Below are 16666 nucleotides of genomic sequence, written 5' to 3'. Positions count from 1 at the left end.
CAGCTCTCTGCTCCAAGTGCACTTGAAGACACACATTGATCAAGTACTCGATAGCTGTATATACAAGCCTTACCCTACCACTTGGCAGGATAGATGGTGAATTGTGTCTGAGTATTTATCAACCTATTCCCTGCCACACCTACCAAGTAACAGTTACTGCATTTCCACCTCAGTGTAAGGAACTGCTCAAAGTCAAATGAATTGGGATGCACTCTAGATGTTCATGAACGAAGACACTACAACAAGTGCCCTGTAAATGTGGTCCGGCTCTCAGGATAAACTAATCTATGACACAATTTCAAGGAAGGAGGCAAAGGCAGGGAGGTGGAGCTGTATGTTGCAGTTAAGAAGCTTTGATTGAGGGTCTGCTGTGCCATTCATTCTCAAGCTATTGTCCTTGCATCAACAGGTTCTTCTTTGAGCATCACTTTCTTACAACTACATGGCTTCATAGGCTCAAGGATCACTCTATGAGGGGCCAGAGCTCTGGCACAAGGGGTTAATGCCCTGGCCTGAAGCGCCAGCATCCCATTTGGGTGGCGGTTCTAGTCTCCATTTCCGATCCAGCTCTCTGCTATGGCCTGGGAAAGCAGTAGAAGATGGCCCAAATCCTTGGGCCCCTGCACCCACGTGGGAGACCCGAAGAACTTCCTGGCTCCTGGCTTCAGATCGGCGCAGCTCTGGCCGTTGTGGCCATCTGGGGAGTGAACCATAGGATGGAAGACCTCTCTCTCTCTCTGCCTCTCCTCTCTCTGTGTAACTCTTTCAAATAAATAAATAAATCTTTAAAAAAAAAAAATCACTCTGCAGGCCAGTGTCGTGGCACAGTGGGTTAAGCTGCCACCTGCAATGCCAGCTTCCCACGTGAGCAGCTGGGTCAAGTCCCAGCTGCACTACTTCTGATCCAGCTTCCCACTAATGTGCCCAGGGAAGTAATGAAAGATGGCCCAAGTACTTGGGACCCTGCCACCCATATGGTAGACCAAGATGGAGTTCCAGGCTCCTGGCTTCAGTCTGGTCCAATCTTGACTATGGTGGCTATTTGCAGAACCAGTGGATGGAAGATATCTCCCTCTCTCTGACGTTACTTTTCAAATAAATGAAATAAACCTTAGAAAAAAGGGGGGGGGGGCAGGCAGCGTTATGGTGTAGCAGGTAAAGCCGCTGCCTGTGACACCACCATCTCATATGGACACTGGTTCAAGTCCCAGCTGCTCCACTTCCAATCCAGCACCCTGCTAATACACCTGGGAAAGCAGCAGAGAATGGGGCTGGGGCTGTGGCACAGTGGGTTAATCCTCTGCCTGCAGCACCAGCATCCCATATGAGCACTGGTTCTAGTCCCAGCTGCTCCTCTTCCAATCCACTCTGCTGTGGCCTGGGAAAGCAGCAGAAGATGGCCCAAGTGCTTGGGTCCCTGCACCCACATGGGAGACTGGGAAGAAATTCCTGGCTCCTGGCTCCGGATCGGCGCAGCTCTAGCCATTGAGGCCATTTGGGGAGTGAACCAATGGAAGGAAGACCTTTCTCTCTGTCTCTCCCTCTGTCTATAACTCTACCTCTCAAATAAATAAATAAAATCTTTAAAAAAAAAAAAAGCAGCAGAGGATACCCTAAGTACTTGGGCCTCTGCATCCATGTGGGAGACCCAGAAGCAGCTCCTGGCTCTTGACTTCGGCCTGGCCCAGCCCTAGCTCTATAGCCATCTGGGGAGTAAACCAGGGAATGGGAGATCTTTCTCTCTCGCTTTCAAATAAATAAATAATTAAAAAAAAAATCTAACTCTACACTACTGGTCTCAGTCCCAGTCCCAATTATGCATCATAATGGCCTTTAAAACTTCCAACAATACAGATTACCAGGTCCTAATCCAGGTTAACTGAATTGGCATCCTCTCGAAGTTGGACCAGGTGGGATTAATGATTTATAAAATACCATTTCTAATGCATAGCCAAGGTTGGAAACTACTGCTATAAACTCATAAATACCATTAACAGTAGAGCAAAGTGCTTCAAGCTGCTGGTTTAATTATATTTGTTCAGTTAGGAATTAGTTCAATTAAAATGCACTATTGTGTGTGAGCATTTTTTGCCCTACATTGTTGCTTATGTGCTTAAGTCATTAAGTTCTGAGAGAGAAAATAATACCCAATACACTACTCTACACAAACATGTACCTAGCCACAAGTGGTTTGTGGTTTTGTTTTGTTTTGTTTTGTTTTTTTTTTTTTTTTTGAGAAGAATAAAAAAAAAACATCATTGGGCGCTCTAAAATCTTGTTCCTCAGAAATGTGATGACCATCAAGCCGAAGTGGCATGAAGCTTATATGAAATACAGAATCTGCCTATTAACAAGATTCCTAGAGATCAGTGGGTGAAGCAATAGCAAGTTTTTCTCAGTTCACATGTGTGTTCTGGGCCTGCTACTTCCCTGTCTTCATCCTGAAGGGGTGGGAAGGTTTGGAGTTTCAAGTCCTGTCTTCCACAAACCTTTTAAGCTTGAGACTTTATCCTGATGCATCGTTGTCTAACAGGTCTATTTCATTAAAACTAAAGACTACAAATCCTTATAGGAAAGATCCTTCAACTTCCAAAGATGACTTGTCTTCCCAGTCTTCCTTCAATTAATCGCTTCCTCTAGGAGACTAAAAATATTATTCCAGGGGCAGGTATGTGGCATAGCAGTGAGGCTGCTGCTTGAGACACCTGCATCCTACATCCAGGGTGCCTGGTGCCAGTCCTGGCTCCTCTGCTTCCAATCCAGCTTCCTGCCAGTGTACACCCTGGGAGGCATCAGGTAATGGCTCAAGTATTTGGGTCCCTGCCACTCACATAGGAAACCCTGATTGAGTTCCAGGCTCTTGGCTTCAGCCTGGCCCAATGCTGTATCTTACGGACATTTGGGGATGAACCAGTGGATGAAAGACCTTTGTCTCCGCCACTTAAATAAAATGAAAATATTTTAAAAATATGATTCAGAGAATAAAACGATATCCATTTAAGTTTTATACAGTGTGCAAATGATGAGGCTATGTGTACTGTACAGAACTTAGAATCCCCAGGACCCAAAGTCCAAATGAAGGAGGGAATCTCAGCCATTGCAGGAAGCAGTTGCTCCCTGTTGGCCACGCCTTGCAGACAACGAGGATGTCAGCAGTACTGATCTAAGACTGCACAGAGCACACCTCAGCCAAGGGTTGGAGCAGACTCTCAGAACCTCCAGCCCAACTCCCTGACTGTATGGACAGAACACACCACACCAAGGACTGAAAGGAGTTACCCAAGGTCACGTAAGAACGTGAAGCGGCGCCAAGCTTAGCCTTCAGGCCCTAAGAGTCCTACCTTCCCTTAGGTAGCCTCTGCCATGTACACTCCTCCTTCCCCACCACATGGCCTTGAAAACCCAATCTCAAAAACTGCCGATCTGGCCGGCGCCGCGGCTCACTAGGCTAATCCTCCGCCTAGCGGCGCCGGCACACCGGGTTCTAGTCCCGGTCGGGGCGCCGGATTCTGTCCCGGTTGCCCCTCTTCCAAGCCAGCCCTCTGCTGTGGCCAGGGAGTGCAGTGGAGGATGGCCCAAGTGCTTGGGCCCTGCACCCCATGGGAGACCAGGAAAAGCACCTGGCTCCTGGCTCCTGCCATCGGATCAGCGCGGCGCGCCGGCCGCGGCGGCCATTGGAGGGTGAACCAACGGCAAAGGAAGACCTTTCTCTCTGTCTCTCTCTCTCACTGTCCACTCTGCCTGTCAAAAAAAAAAAAAAAAAAACTGCCGATCTGCCTTGGCACAACAGTGTCACATTGCTGCTTCAAGCTACTGCTTGTTCCAACTCCCAGGAATGTTTTTAACACTAGGCTACAGGAGAAACTGGACGCATATCACAGCTCCAGCACGATATCCACTGATCAATCCGCATTTCCAACCATGTTGGTGATGGATTCCTAAAAGGGCCAATGCTGACTGTGTGATGCCAACTGTACAGCACTACTAATAGTCCCCTGAGCATGGTGAGGGAAGGGCCTTTCCTTAGGTGCCTAGCAACTAAAGCAAAGGTCGCATATTAACTCAGAAGAGGAGTTCAGGAGGAACTACAGAGGGAAGGCAAAAACAAGCACAGTTGAGAAGGCAGCACCTTTAAAAAACATACACAGTGTGACTATAAAATTTCAATTCTTTCTCTTTAATAAAACAAACAGAGAATGTAGAAATCTAAGTGAACATTTCTCCCTCCAAGTAGTTACACCCTTGGTTCCAACAACGAACCACTGCTGGGACATCATTTGGAGCTCCTCTTTGGGGACAGGCCTTCATAGGCAGTTTATGAGCCACATTAGAAAATATCCTTCCAAATGCTGGGCTGCTTGAACACAGAACATCCACGCTCAGACGGAGACACTGAAAAAGTGAAAAACGGTGCTGCGGCGCTCGTGGAGGTTTCCCTAAAGGCCTCAGCAAGTTCTCAGCAACACCAGCGCCACAGGAGAAACACGCGGCCTCCAGGACAGCCACTTTCAATGGGAGGACATTCATTTGGACAGAAAAGTTCTGTTGTCTGCTTAAAAAAAAAAAAAGAAAAAAAACAGCCACACTCCTTTATAGTCACACTTGCATTTGCTTAAAAAAAATACAACACTCGCACATGGTTCTTGTATGAATTCTAATTAAGAGACATTACATTCAGAATTATAGCACTCATAGTGATAATTTTCAAAGACTAACAGCTTCTTTGCCACTTAAGGGATACATGGGGTGCAGCTGTTTACCTGAATGTATTCTTAAATAAGTCACTACTACCACTCTAAATTTCCTAGTTGTAGCTGTGTTACAGGTTACTGACCACAAGTTCATGTTCCAGACTTTGCCCACACAGATTAACAACCAAGGAGCCAGCCCCAGAGTCTCAGGGTGAATTGGGAAAGGGCCGGTTAAATGAGGAAACAGGCCATTCCTTGGTAAAAGTTTGTAGTTTTCTTTCCCAATACATCTTCTTTTTATTGAGAACTTCCATTTTTATCCTGTGTTCCTCCTCTGCCATCTCACACTCTCGCTCTATCTGCTGGATTTTGGCCACATGCACCTCATTCATTTGTATCAGTTGCAGCTGTAAGATGGACATTTGTTGATGGTGTTCTTCCTCATGCATCTTTTTTAAAGCACCTTCCTGAGAGGTTTTGCTCCTGTAGTTTTTATTGGCTGTTATTCTGACAGCTGAACACGAGGGTTCAGGTTGAGAGGTCCCCTCACATACTGGAAAATGTATGAACTCTTTCTCATCATCGCACAGTTCTCTATTTGAAACAGCAAATGATTCTGAAAAACAGTAGCAGAAAACATGTTCAAAGATTTTACAGGCAGAGAAAAAAAAAAAAACAATCCTACTTCAAATGACAGGGTCCCTCATTATAGGATGTTTCTAAAATAATGTGCTTTGAGCTTCGTGTCTCCAGGCACCCTTGTCACACTTGACTTTTTAAAAACTCATAAATCAAAAGCAATTTTCCCTTAAGAAATAATGAGAAAGGGTTTCATTATATCATTTCTAGAACCAGAGACTATGTTAACAGTGGTCAGAGACCGTGTGTATCAAGAATCAAAGACCTTGTTTTGTTGACAGAAACTCTAAGTGAGATGTGCCCACCTCTGACAAGTGTTAAGTCCACACACCACGAGGCCAGCAGCCTGTCGACAGAGGAAAACCTCTGTCGGTCTCATCATCACCCTCTGCCAGTCTTCACCAGAGTTCTGGGAGTTTCCTGGTCACAGGTATTAACCCTCATGTTGGATGGCCATCTCATTAACGTTCTCCCTTGAAGGATGAGACTACACTCTTTGGCTTAACACATGCCATTTCTTCCACCACCACCTCCATCACTACCATTTGGGGCCAAAACTCAGATCTCAAGAACACTGTCAGCTGTCCCCTTTTGCTTAACCTCTCATTAGAATGTCACAACCCTTCCCGGAATTTCTATCCTCCATGAGCTTCTGCACCATTGCTCTCCTGGTTCTCCCATCACCTCCCTCCTCGTAGACTGCTCCTTCTCAAGTCCCCTGGAGGAACTCAGGCTCCTACCCCATCCACTTGGTTCATTTTTCACATTCCCCTGGGGTTCCCATCTCTGGCTTTGTTCTGAATCCACCCTAAGTAACTTCACAACCTGGTTCCCATCTCCCCTTATCCTTCTTGTCTTATTCTTCAAAATACCATATGAGCCTATCTCACTGTCTCCTCAGCTAGAAGTTCGGCTATGTGTCCCCCCACTCACCCTAATCTCCCTTTTTCAATCTCCCTCCTACTCATCCTTCAGGACTAGTGTCACTGGCTGTGAGAGCTCAGCTCTCTCCTTTCTCTGAACATGTTCTTTTTTTTTTTCTAAGATTTATTTATTTATTTATTTGAAAGGCAGAGTTACAGAGAGACAGAGGCAGAGAAAGAGAGAGAGGTCTTCCATCCACTGGTCACTCCCCAAATAGCCACAATGGCCAGAGCTAGACCAATCTGAAGCCAGGAGCCAGGAGCTTCTTCTGGGTCTCCTATGTGGGTGCAGGACTTGGGCCATCTTCCACTGCTTTCCCAGGCCATAGCAGAGAGCTGGATCGGAAGTGGAGCAGCCCAGACTCGAACCAACACCCATATGGGATGCCAGCACTGCAAGCAGCGGCTTTACCCACTACACCACAGTGCCAGCCCCCTAGACATACTCTTCTGTTACACACTTAACAGATACCAGCATTATTTTGGCAACATGGCTTACTAATTTCTTTTATCCTTGGGTACCAATTATGTTGCCTGGTACATAGTGGACGCCTAGTGATAATTACTGGCTGAGCCCTTGAATACAACAGGAAGAGAACATATGGATCCAAAAGGACGCCAGTTTTGGTAGGTGCCACACTTACACTGATATTCTTACGTGGCAATGACAGTAGTGTCAGTTAAGGAGTTTCATGAAGGAAACTACTAACTCCACTAACCCATGAAGTCTTGTAACTGTGACTCCATGCTTTCTTGGGAAGCTTTATATTTTCAATAATTAGAGTCTTCTCCTTGGAGAAAAATAACATCAATTTATTAACAGCGTTGATTACATTATTACAACCACTCCATTATTCTGGAAGATGGGATGCTAGGAATGTTAACGGCTACTGGGGGAACCAAATTCATAATACTGTTAATAAAAGGAAAATGGCCATTGCTTAGATCATTTCACTCCAAGGAGTAAGGTAACAACCATTACCAGTCCCTAACTCAGGTTAAAGAAAAAGTAAAAATCTTACTTTTAGAAAAGAAGGTTAACAAAAAAAAAAAAAAAAAAAAAAAAAAAAGGCATTACTATAGCAACCAAAGGTAATGAAATGTCTCCCTAGGAAACTTTGCCAACTCCAACAGGTCTGGCCTCAATTCCACATCTTTCATTCTTGTTCCCACTGCCTCCTGGGCCCACCTTCAGCAGAGCACTTGTTAAAACTGGTTTTCGGGCCAACATTGTGATGTAGTGGGTAAAGCTGCCGCCTGCAGTGCTGGCATCCCATATGGGTGCCGGTTTGAGTCCTGGCTGTTTTATTTCCAATATAGCTCTCTGCTAATGTGTCCTGGAAAGCACTGGAAGATGGCCCAAGTGTCTACCACCCTCGTGGGAGACCCAGATGACTCCAGTCAGGCCTAATGCTAGCTGTTGCAACCATCTGAGGAGTGAACCACTGGAAGATTCTCATCTCTCTCTCTTTCTCTCTGTAACTCAGACTTTCAAATAAAAAAAAAGCAATCCTTTAAAAGAAGAAGAAGAATAAAAAAGAAAACTGGTGGTTTAACTCCCTTCCCTTCAAGTCTGTGAGGCCTTTGAGACAGCGGCAGCCTTCTACAGAACCCAGCACTGAGGCTGAGACAGCTCTGCACACACAGAATCGAGTCGGGGGTGAACGGGCTGCAGCGGACCATACGCCTCCTGACACGGCACAACTACGCAGAAACAGCAGTGTTCTGATGGGGAACGCAGGCACAGGACAAAGGCATGGCAGAGGGTTCACAGGAGGACGGGGGCCTCAGATGTGAGGTCAGTTGCAAAGAGCATTACCTCACCTGCTTCCTTTCTGGCTTTCTATCTGAAAATACTTCCTTGCAAGACTGGAAATATTAGACATTTTTTGGTACCTCTGGTCTCTTTTCTCTGATTTCATTCCAGGAGATAGTTCTGAATACTCCTCCGAGTCTTTAAAATTCATCCTTTCACAATACTGTTGTCTCTCCCAATTTCTAAATGTTCACTTTTATCTCAATAATTCTAGGCTTTTAGAAACCTGATGCTGCTGCTGCTGTTGTAGCCATCAAGTCCTACATACCTAACCAGGTACAAGGCCAGTGCTTTCTTTACAGCACTGCTTCATCTAATCCTTAAAATTATCGTTTGAGGGAGATATTATTAAAGAAAACAAAACACACTAGCCCAGGTCACTTAGCTAAATGAAAGAAACAGGATTCTAATCCAGGACTTTCTAAAAAAAAAAACGTAAGCTCAACCACCACAGTCTCACCTCCCATGACTCATCTGCTCAGCTGATCACTTATATATTTTAAAATGTAGTCTCCAAGTTGTCTCCACTACAAAGCCAACTATTTTTTTTTATTTATTTATTTTTTTGACAGAGAGTCAGACAGTGTGTGAGAGAGACAGAGAGCAAGGTCTTTCTTCCGTTGGTTCACCCCCCAAATGGCTGCTACGGCCGGCGCGCTGCCCCTATCCGAAGCCAGGAGCCAGGTGCTTCCTCCTGGTCTCCCATGGGGTGCAGGGCCCAAGCACTTGGGCCATCCTCCACTGCCTTCCCAGGCCACAGCAGAGAGCTGGACTGGAAGAGGAGCAACCGGGACAGAATCCGGCGCCCCAACCGGGACTAGAACCCGGGGTGCTGGTGCCACAGGCGGAGGATTAGCCTAGTGAGCCGTGGCGCCAGCCCAAAGCCAACTATTATTAAGAATATGGCTGTAGGGGGCCAGCACTGTGAAGTAGCAAGTAAAGCCACCACCTGCAGTGCCAGCATCCCATATGGGCGTCAGTTTGAGTCCCAGCTGCTCCACTTCCAATCCAGCTTTCTGCTATGGCCTGGGAAAGCAGTGAAAGATGGCCAAAGGTTTGGGACCCTGCACCTGCATGAGAAACCCAGAAGCTCCTGGCTCCTGGCTCCCGGCTCCCGATCAGCACAGCTCTGGCTGTTGTGGCCATCTGGGGAGTAAACCAACGGATGGAAGATCTACCTCTCTCTCTCTGTCTCTGCCTCTCAAATAAATAAATAAATCTTTTTAAAAATAAGAGGCTGTATATTCTGGGGTCGGCATTTGGTATTAAGGTTAAGATGCCACATTCCCTATCAGAGTGCCTAGGTGTGAGTTTTAGCTCCACTCCTGATTCCAGCTTCCTGCTTATGTGCACCCTGGGAGACAGCAAGTATAGCTCAGGAGGCTAGGTCCCTGCCACCCACAGGGGAGACCTGCACTGAGTTGCCAGTTCCTGCTGCAGGCATCTGGAGAATGAACCAGCATATGGGAGCTCTCTGTTTCACCAACTCTCACATTAAACACTTTAATAAGAATATGGGTGCATATTCTGAATTTTCCATTTCTCTCCAGAGCTGTGAACATTAACACAGTACCTTCATGTCTGGAGAACAGATATGATTCTATTTTAAAGCTATTCTTTTTAAAATGTGTGCTAACATACATATTTTAAATAAAAAGAGCCATGACTCTTAAGAAGACTGGCAGAAGTTGCAGTTTAAAAAACCAGAGAAGTCTGATACAGTAATTATCTTTCACATAAACATTACCTCCAATCAACAGAAGCCAGGGTGCAGATAGAAGAATCTTCTCTTAATTGAAAAAGACCAGCCTGGGAATAGCAGCCTGCTGTGCACACATACCATACACTCTCTCTCCCAGGTAAAACAAAGCCACCCAAAGAAACAATTCAGTTTTATACAAAAGGATAGGAAGGCCTCTCAGCTTTCCTGGGACAGAGAACTCAGTCAAGGGGGCATTACTTCCCTTGGGCAGTTTGAGTAAGTCTAGTAACAGCACAGAAACCCGACTATGGCAGGTCAAACTCCAGCTCTTCTCAATAAAATGAATGCAATAGGACAGTGAGAAAATGGAAACAAAAGATGTGGGAGACGTATACTACAGAAGATAATGCATTAAGTAAAAGCAGCAGGTTAGATTTACACATCGTGATTGGATTTTTTTTTTTTTTTTTTTTTTTTTTTTTGACAGGCAGAGTGGACAGTGAGAGAGAGAGACAGAGAGAAAGGTCTTCCTTTTTGCTGTTGGTTCACTCTCCAATGGCCGCCACGGCTGGTGCGCAGCAGCTGGTGCAGCACGCTGATCCGAAGGCAGGAGCCAGGTGCTTCTCCTGGTTTCCCATGGGGTGCAGGGCCCAAGCACTTGGGCCATCCTCCACTGCACTCCCGGGCCACAGCAGAGAGCTGGCCTGGAGGAGGGGCAACCGGGACAGAATCCTGTGCCCGGACAGCGACTAGAACCCGGTGTGCCGGCGCCGCAAGGTGGAGGATTAGCCTATTGAGCCACGGCGCCAGCTGGATTGGATCTTAATAATATTATTCTGGGGGCTGGTGTTGTAGCATAGTAGGTAAAGCCGCAGCCTGCGGTATCAGCATCCCATATGGGCGCCAGTGAGTCCCAGCTGTTCCACTTCTGATCCAGCTCCCTGCTAATGTGGCTTGGGAAAGCAGCAGAAGATGGCACAAGTGCTTGGGCCCCTTCCACCTATGTGGGAGACCCAGAAGAAGCTCCTGGCTCTTGGCTCTGGCCTGGCCCAGCCCTGGCTGTTCAGCCATTTGATGAATGAATTGGCAGATGGAAGATCTGTCTTCCCCTCTCTCTGTTACTCTGAATTTCAAATAAATAAATAAATCTTTTTTTCTTTAACATTTTATTTATCTTACTTGAAAGACACACACACACAGAGAAAGAGAAAGAGAGAGAGAAAGAGAGAGAGAGACTTCCATCTGCTGGTTCACTCCCCAAATGGCCGCAACTGCTGGAACTGGGCCAATCCGAAGCCAGGAGCCAGGAGCTTCTTCTGGGTCTCCCACACAGGTGCAGGGGCCCAAGGACTTGGGCCATGTTCTACTGCTTTCCCAGGCCACAGCAGAGAGCTGGATCGGAAGTGGAGCAGCCAGCACTCAATCCGGAGCCCACATGGGATACTGGCACTGCAGGCGGCAATTTTAACCGCTACTCCACAGCGCCGGCCCCATAAATAAATATATCTTTTTAAAAATATATATATAATTCTAAGTCAAAAAAGAACAAAAAAAATTATCTAGGGGCAGGTGTCATGATGCAACAGGTTAAACCATTGCCTGGGATGTCCACATCTCATGTTGGAGGCCTAGGATGAAGTCTCAACTCCTTCTGGTCCCATTTCCTAATAATGCACCTTGGAGGCAGCAGATAATGGTCCAAACACTTCAGTTCCTCACCAACATGGAAGACCCAGATTGGTTTCCTGGCTCCTGGCTCCAGTCTGGTGCAGCCCCAGCTACAGCAGGTATTTAGGAAATGAATCAGTAGATTGAAGATTTTTTTTTTTTAAAAAGGTATCTATAGGGGCCGGCACTGAGGCATAGCGGGTAAAGCCGCCATCTGCAGTGCCAGCATCCCATGTGGGTGCCAGTTCAAGTCCTGGCATCTCCTCCTCCAATCCAGCTCTCTGCTATGGCCTGGGAAAGTAGTGGAAGATGGCCCAAGTCCTGGGGCCCCTGCACCCATGTGGGAGACCTGGAAAAAGCTCCTGGCTCCCGGCTTCAGATTGGCACAGAGCCAGCCGTTGTGGCCAATTAGGGAGTGAACCAGCAGATGGAAGGCGCCTCTCTCTCTCCTCTCTCTCTCTCTCTTTCTCCCCCACTGCCTCTCCTTCTCTGTGTAACTCTTTCAAATAAATAAATAAATCTTTAAAAAAAGGTCTCTATAGCATAATTTTTAATCTATATAACATAAAAACATATGCATGGAAAACATGTGAGAGAATGCATAAGCATATCTGAATGATATGGGTGGGGCCAGCGCCGTGGAGCAGTAGGTTAATCCTCCACCTGCTGCACCAGCATCCCATATGGGTGCCGGATCTAGTCCCAGCTGCTCCACTTCCAATCCAGCTCTCTGCTATGGCCTGGGAAAGCAGTAGAAGATGGCTCAGCTCCTGCCATTGCAGCCATGTGGGGAGTGAACCAACGGAAGGAAGACCTATCTCTCTGTCTCTCCCTCTCACTGTCTGTAACTCTACCTCTCAAATAAATAAAATCTTAAAAAAAAAAAAAAAAAAAAAAAAAAGAATGATTGGGTGGCCAGCACTGTGGCATAGTGGGTAAAGCCACCGCATGAGTGCCAGCATCGCATATGGGTGCGGGTTTGAGTCCCGGCTGCTCCCCTTCTGATCCAGCTCTCTGCTGTGGCCTGGGAAAGCAGTGGAAGATGGCCCAAGTTCTTGGGCCCCTGTACCCATGTGGGAGACCCGGAAGAAGCTCCTGGCTCCTGGCTTCGAATCAGCGCAGCTCCAGCCATTGCGGCCAATTGGGGAGTGAACCAGTGGATGGAAGACCTCTCTCTCTCTGCTTCTCCTCCTCTCTCTGTGTAACTCTGCCTTTCAAATAAATAAATAAATCTTAAAAAAAAAAAATGATTTGGGTGTAGGAAGAAAAGAGAATGAAAATAGAGGATGGGGATTAAAAAGGAAACAAACACATAGCTAGCAACAAAGAGGGGCTGTGCACAGCCCAGGGAAGCCTGTGTACTGGGACTGGAAATACAACTCAGCCTTCTGTATCAAAGTTACCATCACAAAGAATAGGATTGGATCAAATGGTGATAACAATGGAATTTATTAAGACACGTTCATGTTATAAAATTCTGGCTTTATAGTAAAAATAAGAACATTTGAAATTGAATGCAATTGAATGCAAGACATTTGAGTGATATGTGAAAGCTTTGTTTTCTTAAATGCATTTGACCTTCCATTATCCTATCCTATCCTGCCAAATTCTGATGGCTTCACTAGCATGTTCTGCACATTTGTTCCTCAAAGGTAATGGAACACATGCGTCAAAGCCAAATTACCACAGATCATAAATCTGCCAGGTGTAATTTGTTCTAATATATTTATAGGGGGAATACTGGGTTTTTTCAAATACATTCATAAGTGTTAAACTTCAAGACTACTGTGTTGAAATGCAGATGAACATTTGGGGAAAGTCACTGATGAAATTAAGAATGCCCAGAGATGAAGATCAAGATGGCCCAGTGGAAACCAGCTCACACCAGAAAGTAGGGGGAGGGAGGCCTCTAGTGGAATACCAATAGAATTCACCTTGTGTAACATTTTTTCTAATAAATTCTAACAAAACACGGAGCACAGAATTCTGTTAAGAACCCTATGCAAGAACAATAGCACTGCCCAATAGAAATACTGGGGAGGGGATCTGGCCTAGCAGTTATGATGCTGCCTAGGACACGTGCATCTTGGAGTGTCTGGGTTTGGGTCCCATTCTACCCCTCATTCCAGCTTCTCGCAAATGCACAGCCTGGGAGGGAGGCACTGGTGATGGTTCAAGTAGTTGGGTCCCTGCCACCACACTGAAAACCTGGGTTGGGTTCCAGGCTTCTGGTTTCAGTCTTATGCTGGCTGTCACAGAATAAACCAACAGATGAGAGCTCCCTCTGTTACCTGTCTCTCTCTGCTTTTAAAATAAATAAAACACATTTTTAATTCAAAAAAGAAATAGGGGCTGGTGCTGTGGCATAGTGGGTAAAGCCGCCACCTGCAGTGCCGGCATCCCATTTCAGGGCCCGGTTTGAGCCCTGGCTGCTCCACTTCTGATCCTGCTCTCTGCTATGGCCTGGGAAAGCAGTGGAAGATGGCCCAAGTCCTTGGGCCCCTGCACCTGCCTGGGGGACCCGGAAGAGGCTCCTGGCTTCTGATCAGCACAGCTCCGCCTGTTGAGGCCAATTGGGGAGAGAACCAGTGGATGAAGGACCTCTTTCTCCCTGCCTCTCCTTCTCTTTGTGTAACTCCTTCAAATAAATAAATAAATCTTAAAAAAAAAGAAATATAATACAACTCTCATAGTCATTTAAATTGTTCTTAGAGGGGTCAGTGTTGTGGCACAGTGGGGTTAAGCCTCCATTTGCAATGCCAGTATCCAACATAGGAGTGCTGGTGAGTCCGGCTGCACAACTTCCAATCCAGCTCCCTGCTAACACATCTAGGAAGGCAGCGGGAGATGGTGGGAGTACCTGGCTCCCTGCCAACAATGTAGGAGACACAGATGGAGTTTCAGGCTCCCAGCTTTGGCCTCGCTCAGCCGCAGCCCCAGCCCCAGCCCTAACCATTGGGGGACTGAATGAGCAAATGGAAGATCTCTTTGTCCCTCCCTCCCTCTCTGTCACTCAGCCTTTCAAATAAATACATCTCTCTCTTTTTTAAAGATTTATTTATTATTTGAAAGAGTTACACAGGGAGAGAAGAAGAGACAGAGAGAGAGAGAGAGAACTTTTATTCACTGCTTCACTCCCCAAATGGCTGCAACGATGCAAGCAGAAGCCAGGAACCAGGAGCTTCTTCCAGGTTTCCCTGACATGGGTGCAGGGGTCCAAGCACTTGGGCCACTCTCTAGTGCTTTCCCAGGTACATCAGTAGGAAGCTGGATCGGAAATGAAGCAGCCGGGACTTGAACCGGCACCCATAATGGAGACCAGTACTGCAAGCTATGGCTTAATCCACTGTGCCACAGCACTGACCTCAAAGTATATCTTTAAAAAATAAATGTTCTCATAGCTACATTTTAAAAAAAGGAATAGGTAAAATTAATTTTAATCAGTATGTCCAAAATATTATAATTTAAACATATAATCAATATGAACTAAGTAATGAGATATCTTACAGCCTTTTTTTAGTACCAAGTGTTCAAAATGCAGTGTGTGTAAGTACAGCACCCCTCTGTCTGGTCTACCTACTTGCCTTCAAGTGCTTATTTACTTCAAGTGGCTTGTGGTTCCTGTACTGGACAGCGTGGTGTTAGAAATATGAGAGAGAACAAATCTACAGACAGTCCAGACATCAAAATACATACAATGTAATGAGGGTCTTTATCCTTGAGCAGATTTTTCCATCTTTTCCCACCAAGTCCCCAGGAGGAATGACCGACAACTCCAGTCCTTTTTTTTTTTTTAAACTTTCCTTCAAAGTAAACTGAAATTCAAAATGAGTGAGATGAGACAGCCTCCAAAGAGTTCTAACACCTTACCTACCAGGATTAACTAATTACCTTGGTCATATTCTCCAACTGATAAAACACTGAGGTTCTCCACTGCCCTCCAGATTGGACCTGGAGACAAAAGCAGGCAGCACTGGGCTGTGCTTTAATCATCACCCGCAAGCAGGGGATTCTCCTGGGCCGCACACGCACAAGCATCCTATTGAGAGTAGTCTTCTGCTACACCTGAGTCTCTAGCAAACGTCACTACAGGAAGGACACTGAGAATAAAAATGTCCTCCCTATTTGCTGGAAATTTATACACGGTGTTTATGAATAAATTAATTGCATCGTTTCTTCCAAAAAAGAAAGAGGTTAACAGAAACTGTGGGATGAACTTTCTAGCTCTTGTCCTAAAACTTGAAAACGGGAAAATAAAGTCTGTCCTCTAAAACTAATCCTATGAAATCAATATGGAATAATCCAGATCCCACATTTGCAAAATGGACTGAAAGCAGCACATGCCAACATCTTCCTCAGTAGCATCTCCCAGGAACAGAGACAATGTGAAAAGCAGACTGGCCCTCTCTCTCCTTCACCCACCCCCTCCCTACACTGCCTCACAGAGACCCAGTGGCTCCAGGGCCAGCAGGATGTAGAGGAAGCTACAGTCATCTCCAAAGCAAGGACACTGTCTGTTAGCAGCAGGGGCCCATGCAGCAAAGCAACAGCAGTGCAATAAGGAGTGGTAAGAGAGGGGGCAGGCGGTGCCCATTATAAACACTGTCTGCTTGCTAGGAAATGGCCTGCTTGGGAAATCAAGAATCCGGTTCCTACAGCAGCAAATGATGTGCTGACGTTCATGACATTAACCAGTATGGTTACCCAACTGGCTCCCTGGACTTAACCTTGACCAAATGGTCAGCAAACAAATATTTGATCACAAGTTAGTTTCCCAATATATTCTGCTTACAGGGAAAACAAAAAGTGCTAAACAAAAGCTCGCCTTTGGTTCACTTGGTAATTACCCTTCATTCTACAGAGATAACACTCTTGGTTTCAGAGAGTTCCTTGTGACTTTTAATTAACAGGAGACAGTCCCTCAGAGCTCAGTCTACTCCAGGGACACTGGTAAGTTAATTTCTCATCCGGCGAGCCAACAAGGAGATTTTCTGGAACAAATGTTTGCTGGGCCCATGGGATGCCTTAAGACCAACCCTCTGGCCTCTCTAGGAACCTTCCTTTGCTTCCGGTGCAACCTGCAATGAACCTTTATGTACACTGCCACTTCCTGTCTTAAAAGAGGCAGAGATTGCCCAGAGCTTTCTCGGTGTTCGTTTACACCCACCCTTTTCCGGGGGACACTTCAAAGGCCCTTCAGTTTGAAGCTGGGATACCCTATCACCAC

The 16666-nt window shown here is 46.1% G+C and overlaps 1 protein-coding gene across 7 annotated transcripts in view; it reads right to left on the bottom strand.

Annotated features, from left to right (window-relative positions):
• Positions 1-4148: 4148 nt before the first annotated feature.
• Positions 4149-16666, bottom strand: part of MSANTD3 (Myb/SANT DNA binding domain containing 3) — a 28608-nt gene continuing 16090 nt past the window's right edge. For all 7 annotated transcript variants that reach the window (XM_070054914.1, XM_070054915.1, XM_070054918.1 and 4 more), the window contains one exon: positions 4149-5307. In XM_070054914.1, coding sequence (XP_069911015.1) covers positions 4898-5307 — 410 coding nt within the window. In that variant the 3' untranslated portion in view covers positions 4149-4897. The remainder of the gene's footprint in view (positions 5308-16666) is intronic.

This window comes from Oryctolagus cuniculus, chromosome 1 (genome assembly GCF_964237555.1).
Source record: "Oryctolagus cuniculus chromosome 1, mOryCun1.1, whole genome shotgun sequence".
Taxonomy (NCBI): Eukaryota; Metazoa; Chordata; class Mammalia; order Lagomorpha; family Leporidae; genus Oryctolagus; species Oryctolagus cuniculus.
Note: the sequence above shows the minus strand (reverse complement) of the source record. Positions and strands in the feature narration are given on the sequence as shown.